The 12379-nt window shown below is 37.6% G+C and overlaps 1 protein-coding gene and 1 non-coding gene across 2 annotated transcripts in view; both read left to right on the top strand.

Annotated features, from left to right (window-relative positions):
• Positions 1 to 12379, top strand: part of AFG3L2 (AFG3 like matrix AAA peptidase subunit 2) — a 45689-nt gene that overhangs the window by 29438 nt on the left and 3872 nt on the right. The window contains exons 14-16 of the mRNA XM_028524101.2: positions 51 to 166; positions 3444 to 3644; positions 7727 to 7921. Coding sequence (XP_028379902.1) covers positions 51 to 166; positions 3444 to 3644; positions 7727 to 7921 — 512 coding nt within the window. The remainder of the gene's footprint in view (positions 1 to 50; positions 167 to 3443; positions 3645 to 7726; positions 7922 to 12379) is intronic.
• LOC114507111 lies at positions 11765 to 11868 on the top strand. Its single transcript, XR_003685389.1, has one exon. It is a non-coding gene; the product is annotated as a U6 spliceosomal RNA (small nuclear RNA).

Below are 12379 nucleotides of genomic sequence, written 5' to 3'. Positions count from 1 at the left end.
TTTATGTCAGTGTCACTAACACAGTGATGTTGGTTTTTTGTTTTTGTCAGGCTTAGAGAAAAAAACTCAAGTTCTGCAGCCTGAAGAGAAGAAAACTGTGGCATACCATGAGGCAGGTCATGCGGTTGCTGGCTGGTATCTGGAACATGCAGACCCACTTCTAAAGGTAAAGCAGGTTATGTTGAACAGTAGGCAAGCCACGTGATTGTGTGAGCAATCACTTGAGGAGAAGATTGCACTCCCTCATAGGATAAATAGATGAAATGTTTAAATTTAAAGAAATTTAGCAAGAACATCTGGTAGTAACAGTGGGATAAAGCGGTTATACAAACCCTCCCATGGATAAGCTACGAAGTTTTGGAAAGAAAACTACCATTGAAAGGGACTGAAAAGTTTCCCAAAGCAGACCAAACCTGAGGAGAGTTTACTTTTAAAAAGTAACAGCTACAGTGAGTTAGAATTGGGTGCTTGTGACTTTTTTACCTGAGGGCTTCCACAGCCAGAGGTGGGAAATGCTGGACTTACAAGGTGGCAGAGGAGAAAGTCAGGATATGAAGAAAATTGGAAATTTAACAAGAAAATCCTAGAATCAAGAAAGCTATAGAGGGGTGAGACCCAAAACCAAGTAGAAACTGCCCAAATCCTTGGCTGACTACTAAACTGTACACACAAAGGGATATCTCAGAGAGCCTGGGAAAGTAAGCAGAGACCAAAGAGACAGGGGTGCACCAAGTGAGACTGTTAAATTTTCTGCATTTTCAACTGAGTGTATTCCCAAACTGGTGCAGCATGGACGACAGGAAGTAGCATAATTGGCTTGTTTTATTAGGACAATAGGAAATTTAGGGGGGTCCACTGAAGCAAGGGGACCACAGAGGAGACAGCCTAAAAGTGCACACAAAACATTTTAAAAGTGCATACTAGAACTAGTAAGTTAGCAAGGCTGTAGAATTTAAGGTCCATATACAGAGATCAATTGTATTTCTATATATAGCAATGAACAATTGGAAGATGAAATTTTAATAGTCCAGATTTATTTATAATAGCATCATAAACATGAAATACATAGGAGTGAATTTATCAAAATATGGGATGGGGCAGAAGTAGATTCCCATTTAGTATGTGAAATGGTTTATTCTTTTATTTATTATCATATTATTTTCCATATGAACAACAGTAAACCTACTTTTGCCCCACCCTGTTTTTATAGGACCTGTGCATTGAAGGAGTAAGACCTAAATAAAAGTAGAGATATACCATGTTCATGGAATATTGTGATGTCAGTTCTCTCCAAATTGTTCTGACATTTCCATGCAATCTCTATCATAATCATAGCAGACTGTTTTTGTAGAAATTGATATGGAATTTATATGGAATTGCAGGTATCAACTAGAATAGTTAATTAAGTCGAAAGGATTACACTAACCGATTTTAGACTTTGTATACAGCTACAGTATGAAGACTAGTATTGATGAGAGGACTAACACATAGACCAGTGAGATGGAATAGAGTCCAGAAGATGACTTTCACAAGTAATTGATTAATTGATTTCTTTTAACAGAGATACCAGGGTAATTGAAGGTGGGGAGGATTGTCTTAAGTGGTTCTGGTAGCTCAGTGTTTATATGAAAAAAAGTAAATGTTGACCCTTATGTCATATGCAAAAAAATAATTTGTAAATAGGTCATAAAAGCTAAAACTGTAACACTTCTAGAAGAAAACTTAGGAAAAAGTCTTTGTAACTTTGGGTAGCCAGAAATTTCTGAAGACACAAAAACCATGAACTACAAAAACATTTGATAAATAGGATCTAATCTAAATTAAAAACTATCTTTGGAAGACACCATTAAGAAAATGAAAGGGAAGCGACACACTCTGAAAATATTTGCAGTACACACATATGAAAAAGGACTTGTATTTAGAATATACAAAGAACTCTTAAAACTCAATAATAACAAAACAAGCAACTTAGTAAAACCCAGTAAACTGCAAAAGACTACTTCAACAAAAGGTGGTATATGAATAGATAGTAAGCACATGAAATACCCAATATTATTAGTCATCAGTGTAATGCAAATTAAACCATAAGGAAATTCTGAATGGTTACAATGTTAATGTTGGTCCTTAAGGGTTGGTAAGAATGTGGAGCAACTGGAATTCTCATACATTGCTGATAGAAATGTGAAATGGTCATTTTGAGGAACAATGTAGCAGTTTCTTATAAATGCTTCCATATGACCAAAGATCCCCTTATAGATATTTCCCAAGACAAATGAAAACATAATGTTCATGCAGAGACTTTTACTACTTTATAAATAATAGCAATAAACTGGAAACAACCCTGATATCACTTAAGAATGAAATGTGTATTTGAAATGTTAATATAATGGAGTGCTATACAACAGTAAAAATGAATCAACTATTAATATTGTACACACAACAATGGAGGTGAGTCCCAGAAACTGAGAGGGAAACCAGACATAATGAAGTACTGTATGATTCCATTTATATGCAATTCTAGAAATTGTAACTAATCCTTGGGGGCTGAAAGCATATCCACAGTTGCCTGGGGATAGAGGGAAGGGTTGACTACAAAGGGAAACCAGGGAACTTTTGAGGATGAAGAGAATATTTTGTCTCTTCATTGTGGTAGGGAGTTAAGTTTGTCAAAACTCATTGATCTTAAAATAGCTGAATCAAGAATAAGTCTTTGTACAGTTGCATGTTACTAACTCATACCTGTAAGTAAACAAGCACCCCATCTGTTGTGTGGGGATGTGTTCTCCCCAGTCCACAGAGACTCATGTTTTCCATGTTAGTATTCAAGTGTAAATTAAAAGAGGCTCCCCCGATGTTTTGGAAACTGAAGAGTTGTTTAAAATAAATAAAAGTGCATCCAATGTGAAAAAAAACACACTGAACTATACACTTTTAACAGTTGCATTCTTTTATATATAAACTAATCTCTTAATAAAGTGGATTTTTTTCAAAATTAAAGGAATTTATTCAATTGCAAAAAGAGGACTAGAAAAGAAAATGAAGCTGATCATCAAGGTCTGCCTTACCCCCTGTCCTGTAAAGGAGGGTGTGGCTATGGCTGACAGTCATGTTGGATGGAGCCTTCACTGTATCCAAGCTCTCAGGAGATGTCACCACTCAGTCAAGATGTCTTGACTCAAAGACTTAACAGTCTTTTTGTCAAGACTGAATAATTTCAATTGAGTTTTATAAAAAGGCAAATACTTTCTGGAACTCTAAGGTGAAGTTGTCCTAAGAGAAATATTTTTCCCGAACAGTCACTCCTCCTAGATCTCATCTAGCCAAGGCTGATGGATTGCCCAGCTGGTGCTTATTTTTCATAAGTGAGTTTATCTGTAAATATTATGATCAAGTCTGTGTTTGGTGGTACAGTCTCCAACGGTTTTATGTTTTGTACTTGCCAGGTGTCCATCATCCCAAGGGGCAAGGGACTGGGTTATGCTCAGTATTTACCCAAAGAACAATACCTTTACACCAAAGAGCAGCTCTTGGATAGGATGTGCATGACTCTAGGTGGCCGAGTGTCAGAAGAAATCTTCTTTGGGAGAATTACAACTGGCGCTCAAGATGACTTGAGGAAAGTGACTCAGAGTGCATATGCCCAAGTGAGTATGAGATGGAGTGTTTCTTCCTCACATTTGAGCAGTGGACATTCATGAATGGTCCTGAAACAGTACTATGGTGTGTGACTGGTTTAGGCTTTTCAGGCAAGGATTATTTCTTAATCCATTTTAAAGCAATCAAAACTTAAGTAATGACTTTCTTTGGACACTCCTGTTACTCATGTGTCAGCTCTTCTGGGTCTGTCACTTTCTCAGAATCTTTTTTTTTTTAAGATTTTATTTTTATTTTATTTTTTTAGAGAGGGAAGGGAGGGAGAAAGAGAGAGAGAGAAACATCAATGTGCGGTTGCTGGGGGTCATGGCCTGCAACCCAGGCCTGTACCCTGACTGGGAATCGAACCTGTGACACTTTTCTCAGAATCTTGTTATGCCTCATGTAAAAATTTTTTTCTTACTGTCATCTTTTACTTTTTATTTCTTAGGGCATTATTTGTTGCGTTTGTAGGCTCTTGTGCTGTTTGTAGCTTCATCTTTATTTTTAAAATAACTTTTATATGTTTTTTTCTGTGTTCTAGGATCTGATTTGAGTTTTTCTGATTCTGATTTTTGTTACTTGTTCATATTTTCTGTAATTTTCCTGATTTCTTTTATCCTATTTTGAAGGAGTAGGCTGCAGTTTTCATCTTTTTTTAAAATCAGGTGAAATTTATTTGCAGACAAATATTGATTACCTTGAAATGTGTAAACTCCATTCTTATTAATTATCCTCTTAAGTAGAATTTTTAAGTATTTTTTATTATATTATTACAGTTTTCCCAATTTTTTCTCCCTTTATCCCCCCTCTGCTCTGACCTCCAACCCTCCAGCATTCCTCCCGCCCTTAGTTCATGTCTATGGGTTGTACATGTAAGTTCTTTGAGTCCTCTGTTTCTTCTACTATTTTTTATCTTTCCCTGTCTATTTTATGCCTACCAATTATGCTTCTTCTTCCTTGGTACCTTTTCTCCTATTCTCCTCCCTATCCCTCCCCACTGATAACCCTCTATGTGATCTCCATTTCTGTCATTCTGTTCCTGTTCTAGTTGTTTGCCTAGTTTGTTTTTGTTTCTAAGGTTCAGTTGTTAATAGTTGTGAGTTTGTCATCATTTTACTGTTCCTAGTTTTGATCTTCCTTTTCTTAGATAAGTCCCTTTAACATTTCATGTAATAATGTCTTGGTGATGATGAACTCCTTTAACTTGACCTTATCTGGGAAGCACTTGATCTGCCCTTCCATTCTAAATGATAGCTTTGCTGGATAGAGTCTTCTTGGATGTAGGTCCTTCCCTTTCCTGACTTCAAATACTTCTTTCCAGCCCTTTCTTGCCTGCAAGGTTTCTTTTGAGAAATCAACTGATAGCCTTATGGGCACTCCTTTATAGGTAACTCTTTCCTTCCCTTTTGCTGCCTTTAAGATGATCTCTTTGTCTTTAATCTTGGGTAGCTTAATGATGATGTGCCTTGGTGTGTTCTTCTTTGGGTCCAATTTCTTTGGGACTCTCTGGGCTTCCTGGACTTTCTGAAAGTCTGTTTCCTTCTCCAGATTGGGGAAGTTTTCCTTCATTATTTGTTCAAATAAATTTTCAATTTCTTGCTGTTGTTGTTCTCCTTCTGGCACCCCTGTAATTGGATATTGGAATGTTTCAGGTTGTCCCAGAGATTCCTCAGCCTCTCTTCATTTTTTTGGATTCTTGTTTCTTCATTCTGTTCTGGTTGGATGTTTATTTCTTCCTTTTGTTCCAAATTGTTGCTTTGAGTCCTGGTTTCCTTCTTGTCACTGTTGGTTCCCTTAATATTTTGCTTTATGTCCTTTTGGGTGTCTTTGTTTTTTCATTTTTCAACCAAGCGCAATCAGATCTGTGAGCATTTTGATTACCATGACTTTGAATTCTCCATCAGATAGGTTGGCTATGTCCTCATCATTTAGTTCTCTTTCTGAGGTTATGCTCTGTTCTTTCATTTGGGCCATATTTCTTTGTCTCAGCACAGAAGTTGTACGGGGGTGGGGCCTTAGGAATTCACCAGGGCAGGGCAACCCTCTTTGCTGTGCTACCTGTGAGGGAGGGGGCAGAGAAGGAACAATGCAGCTCGCCTGCAAGTCCCTAGCGCACCTTCCGAGGGACTCTTGTGTAAGATCGGGAGTTTCTCCCTCCATAGCCCGTGTCAACTCTGAGTTTCAGTTTCCCTTTAAGTCAGCCCCACCAGTGCAGCCTGCATAGCCCGTTGCCATGCTGCAGCCAGCCCTGTCCCCAAGGTCTGCCTACTTGCTGCCGTTTTTCTCCCCCAGCTGGCCCTCGTGGTCAGCCACCTCACCAATCTCGTTGTTCTGATTGATTTTCTTTAATTCCTTCATTGTTGGAGTTCCATGCAGTTTGATTTTCTGGATCTTCTGGTTGTTTATTGATTTTAGATAGGTTGTTATCCTCCTTTTGGTTGTGCAGGGAAGCTAAGGGTTTCTACCTATGCCTCCATCTCGGCTGGAACTCCTTCATCTGTTTTATGAACATGTCTTTCCACCTTGATATCCTTACCTATGAAGACATTATTCTGCTCTCTTTTTTTTCCATTATAACTTTGTAAGTGATTTTTCTTTTGCCCATTTTTACATGAAATTTGTTTTCCTGACCTCTTAAGAAAGAGGAAGATTGGGGCTTTTCTAGTTTTTTAGCTTTAAAATTCCCCTTTCTGTTATTTTCATCAAGTTTTTAAAAACATGGCTTCCTACTTTCTGAGTTCTCCTGGCTCTGTTCCTGTTCCCCACTTTTATCTGGCCTTCCTTCTCTTTTGTAGTCAGGTTTGGACTTTACTTTCAGAAGCAGTAGTGTCTTCTTTTTGTTTTATTTAAATATATTGGAGTGACATTGGCTAATAAGACTATATAGGTTTCAAGTGTACATTACTATGATACGAGCTCTCTATATTGCATTGTGGGCCCAGCACCTGAAGTCAGATCATCTTCTGTCTCCATGTATTTGGCCCCCTTTTATCCTTTACTACCCCCTGCCCCCTTCCCTCTGGTAACCACCATACTTGTCTGTGTCTATGAGTTTCTGTCTTAATATTCCACACATGAGTGAAGTCTCATGATTCTTAACTTTTACTGATTTATTTAGCTTAGCATAATATTCTCAAGGTCCATCCATATTGTTGTAAATGGCAGTACTTCATCTTGTAGCTAAACAGTATTTCATCTTTTCTTATGGCTGAGTAGTATGCGTATACCACATCTTCTTTATCCAGTCCTCTATTGATGGACACTTGGTCTTGGCCACTGTGAGTCATGCTGCAATGAACATAGGGTTGTATATATCTTTGTGAATGTTTTCAAATTTTTAGGTAGATACCAAAATAGGGGTTGCTGGGTCATATGGTAACTTTGTTCTTAATTTTTTGTGGAATATCCATACTGTGTTTAATAGTGGCTGTAACAGTCTGCATTCCTACCAGCAGTGAATGAGGGTTCCTTTTCTCTACAACCTCTCCAACACTTGTTTTTACTTGTCTTGTTGATAATCCAGAAGCTTCTTAATGTAAGGCTTATTTTGGTTAGCTATGGCCCAGACTGTGCCAGCCTCTTCACATAGTCTCCTAGCCCCATGGACTCAGAACAGAAAAATGCATACGCCCCTTCCAGGGTTGGTTGTTCTCAAGGTGATGTGACACTCTTTGTAGGAAGAGCCTGGAGGGTTTGAGATTCTTACTCTTAGATCTGTCAGAAGCTTTTTGCTTCTTTTCTACTTCCCTTCATGCAGAGGGTAGAATCTTGCAGGTTTTATAGCTGTTGGGATTTATCCTCACCTGTTTCTCACCTGATTTTGTTGTAGATGTTGTTTGTGGGCTTCTTATCTTGTATTCCTCATTGAGGAATTTGAGACACTATTCATTGCTGCCTATATCTACACAGAACACTCTTGTCCACTCAGCCTACTCAAGACTGCCATGTAGATTTTGCCAGGTTAAAGAGCAGTATTACAGTGAAGTGTGTGGAGTTAATGTCGTTGTAAAGACTTACTGGCATTTTATAAAAATATGTTAGCCTATCACCAAAAATGGATGTATACTACTAATGATGTATTCTTTTTCAGATTGTCCAGTTTGGCATGAATGAAAAGGTTGGGCAAATCTCCTTTGACCTCCCGCGTCAGGGTGATATGGTATTAGAGAAACCTTACAGTGAAGCCACTGCAAGACTGATCGATGACGAAGTACGAATACTTATTAATGATGCTTATAAAAGAACAGTAGCTCTTCTCACAGAAAAGAAAGCTGACGTGGAGAAGGTAGGTGCCAGTTGTACAAATGATTCTATACACAGTTTTGCAAAAAAAAGTTTAAAGTGATGGTCTACTCTTTTGCTTAGTTTATAGACATTAGCATTTCCTGTACTTGGCTAACTTTTGGATTCCTTCCTTCACTCTGATGTTTCTGTATCTGTTTTGTCCCTGTGACATGGTGAAAATATGGTGGTGAGCAAAACCAGTAATGATCCTGGCTGTTGTGGCTGTTAAGAATATGAGTGAGCGATTAATGAAGTCTATTATTAACTACCCAATGAACAATTTAATCTACACTCTTTCCCACCAAGTATTTTTTTTCCACCAAGTATTTTACCAATACAGTAAATCCTTACTTTAATGTTTAATAGTTTCTGCAACCTTAAGTGAAATGACATATAATGAAACCAGTTTTACTATAGGCTAATTGATCTAAACAAGAATTAAGTTCCTATGGCCTCTTGTTACTGCTATAACAAGCAGTGCTGAACAAAACAACGTTATTCAAGGCTCTCCTGCATTCCTAAATATGGAGCACAATGGAGTGATAGAAATTTACCATTGTTTTTCACCTCCACAATGACAAATGAAAGGGCACATAAAAGAATTAGCCAAACTTACTAAGTAGAAGTCAGCACATGAAAACTACATTGGCTTAATTCGGAGCATCCACGAGTAAATCTTCATGGTTTTCATTGTTGTACCTTATTTGAATAGCATGTGCAAAAGTGGCAGATCCTTTTTGAATTCAGTGGATTTCTTGCATCCAATGCACTCTTAATTTTCAAATCCATTGCAACCAAAATTAGAATTTTTTGTTTTTTGAACATTCCACACTCGAATGAGAAAAACACAAATGAAAAAGCCCTATAAAGGATCGACACAGATAGAAGAATATTCTAAAGTAGGCTATTCATAAGCAAGTCTTCAGAAAAGCCTCCTGTGAACCCGCCCTGTGCCATGTAATTCTAAAAATCCATGACATCTTTTCAGAAAAGTACACAATGTAATTGGGGAGAGAGCTAGTGTCTGTGAAACACTAGAAAGCATACAGCAGTGGCTCCAAGTAAGGAAAGACCAGAGTGGTCAGAGAAGGCTTTACATAGAACATAGGGCTTACACTTGACCTTGAAGGATAGTCAGGTTAAAGTCAATGGGAAAGAAAGGAGCTCTCAGTGTGGAGACTTGAGCAAGGAAGTGTTTGGGGAGGAGGGCAGGATTGGGTTGGCCTGCCTTGACCAGACAGACAGTGGGGGGAAGGAGGACTGCAGTACCCAAGTCCTCAAAAGCTAGTTAGAAAATTTAGAAACACAATTATCAGAATAAAAGTGACTTTTAGAATAGTCTGATCCAACCCCCTTTTTTAATGGTAGGGAGCCCTTAAAAAAATCTTGGGTGGAAGTGACTCAAGTTCATCATTTAAAAGGAGAGTGTGGCAGCAGTGTGCCACTCCCAGTGGGATGGAAGAGACTAGGACAGAGACCACCTCAGAGCTGTTGCAGGCATGTGTTGACATTCCTGAGATGTGCTGGTGGTGGCAGATCTAAAAAAACAAGAGATTTTTAGATATTTAAAGTAGAGAATGAATGGGAGGAAAGCCCTTAGGGTGTCTCCAGGACTCCTCCTAGTGGCAGACACTGCCTGGGATGGGGGAGGGATTCAGTCTTGACACCCAGGAGGGCATGAGCAGTAGGCATTTGAAAGTGGTATATGGATAGGAGGTTTAGGCCAGATATAGGGTTTGTTGGTTATCCCCCTTCAATTGTGGAAAAGAAGAAATGAGCTGTAAAAGACAATGTAGGGTAGAAGCGCTCAACTGAGATGACTAGCTCTAGGAGAATAGTGTGTGAGTATAGGAAGTCCACATGCATGCCATAGATGCTCAAATGCATCCTGGAAATTACACCTGGTTATCTACCCTTCCATCTGTGTAGTACATGTCCTGACAATGGTAACAAAGAAATATATGTTTGTGAAGGGAAAATTAGTTCAACAGAGTGAGGATCCTGAAACACCACAGAGTTCTGAGATTCTGCCTGGTCCATCAGAGAATATTAAATATTTAAGAACAATGTGCCAGCCAGGAGCCATCAAGAGGAAAGGTGCCTGCTCTGACTGATGTGGCTCAGTTGGTTGGGTGTCATCCTGCCAAGCAAAAGGTCACTGATTTGATTCCTGGTCAGGGCACATGCCTGGGTTGCTGGTTCAGTCCCTGGTTAGGGTGCATGTGGGAGGCAGCCAGTCGATCGATGTTTCTTTCTCACATTGGTGTTTCTCTCCCTCTCTTCTACCTCCCTTCCCCTTTCTCTAAAAATAAATGAATAAAATATTTTTAAAAATCAAAGAGGAGAGGTGGCTGGATCCTTTGCTGCTATGGCTAGTGCCTTCCAAACTCTGAGCCTCAGTTTACTCATCTATGGGCTAAGGAGTTGGACAAGTTGTTCTCTAAGGGAAAGCTTTAGGAGAAAAACAGTAATCAGCTAGCATTCACGTAGTACCTTATCCATAGCAGGTACTGCCTAAGATGTATTAACTCTCTTAAAACACCCTGAAACCTCAAGAAGTCACTGCATTATTACCCCCATTTTACAGATATAGAAACTAATACATAAAGAAACAATGTTGCTTAACTTTGCTTAAGGTCATCAGGCAGTTGGTAAGTGTCAGGACCGGATTTGGACCCAGATGTCCTGTCTGCAGAGCCCTTGTCATTAACTTCTAACCAAGCCTGTGCTGTCAGTGTGGCGAATCTGAATTGAGATGTACTGTGAGCATAAAATGCACACTGGGTTTTGAAGACTTAGTATGAAAAAAGAATGTAAAATATATCAACTATTCTTAATATCATTATATTACATACTGATATGACAATATTTTTGATATATTGAGTTAAATAAAATAATGATAAATAAAATAATAATAATTAAATAAAAAATAATAATAGTTAAATAAAATAATAATAATTATCACAACTTAAGTGGTTAGCCGCAATTGTGTAAATAGGCAAATTTGAGAAATAAAGATGGTCTAAGAATAAATCCTAAAGCTTTTATTTTTTCATATCTTACATACACAATATATTTAAAAGTTAGGCTGTTTTAGTATTCTGGTTATGTTTTTTTAAGAATCTTTATCTCTTGAAGATATAGACAAAAGTATGTGTGGATAAAATGAGACATCTGGGATTTTCTTTAAAATAAACCAGGGAGTCAATGAAATAAAAATGGCTCTAAGTTGATAACTATTGATAGTGGTTATGTGGGGATTAGTTACCTGTTTTTTCTACCTTTGTACATTTGAAAACTCCCTAATAAACTTTTTAAAAGTTTAAAGATAGCAGAAAATTGTTCTTTTTAAAATTTGGAATCTTTAGAAACAGCATTTAATGTAAACTACAGAATGTTAAATTTCTTAGGGAGTTACCTACTAATCTATTTTATGAGATCAGTTTACAGTGTAACCCACTTGGTTCTCCTTGAAAGGGTCAGGTGCTCTAACATAACCTCTCTTCCCTGCTCCCCCGACACCATCACTCACTTCCATGCATGTAATTTGGTCAGGTGTCCCTTTTGCGGTGACCTGTTACAATGTGTAGTGTCAAATTTGTGATTCAGCCATACAAATGAATAGAACTTCAGGATTCATATTTTCATATTACTTTCCTGGTTTCATTTTGTATCTTTGCCCTTGTTTGTCTTTATTATTTTTGGACTAACTTTTAAAATTTCCTGCTCACTCTATTTCTGTCCTTTGCCCCAACATCTCTACTCCCACCACTTACTTACGTACCCTTCCAGAATTTCTTTACGTATATATACACCCATAAAAAGATATATTTTCCTGTGTTCACTTTGGCAGCACATGGCAGCACTAAAATTGGAACGATACAGAGAAGATTAGCATGGCCCCTGTGCAAGGATGACACGCAGATTTGTGATGTGTTCCATGTTTTTTTTTCCACAAAGCTGTGCATTTATAAAGAAACCAATTTTTAGAAAATGGAATTTTAAAACAATATATAAATGGAATGTAAGAATAGCAAGGAAAATAAAACCAGATTAAGTATAGTAAATTCAAAACAACCTTATTAAACAAAATTAAGTTAAAAAATATAATGAACTAAAAGAAAAGATGTTTAAAAAATGTAATGTACCACATTTACACAGGTCTCTGTCTAAATCTAATGAAATGGGAAAATATGCAAAAAAGAATGGGAAAATATAATTTTTCAAAAATAGTGCAGGCAGCAGTATCTAATTATAATTTCATCCTCTATAAACCTAAGTGGATGTAGACATGCTTATGAAAATGATGTGAGCAATCTTTAGTTGAATGCAAAAAAAATGTGTTCCACAGATGGCAGAAGATGATTACTATTTAAAAATAGATCTAATTTTAAAAGGTAGCAGTAAGGAAAAACACATGAAATGAGGTGGCAGCACATATAATTGATTTATCACTAAA

Source organism: Phyllostomus discolor, chromosome 9 (assembly GCF_004126475.2).
Source record: "Phyllostomus discolor isolate MPI-MPIP mPhyDis1 chromosome 9, mPhyDis1.pri.v3, whole genome shotgun sequence".
Taxonomy (NCBI): domain Eukaryota; kingdom Metazoa; phylum Chordata; class Mammalia; order Chiroptera; family Phyllostomidae; genus Phyllostomus; species Phyllostomus discolor.
Note: the sequence above shows the minus strand (reverse complement) of the source record. Positions and strands in the feature narration are given on the sequence as shown.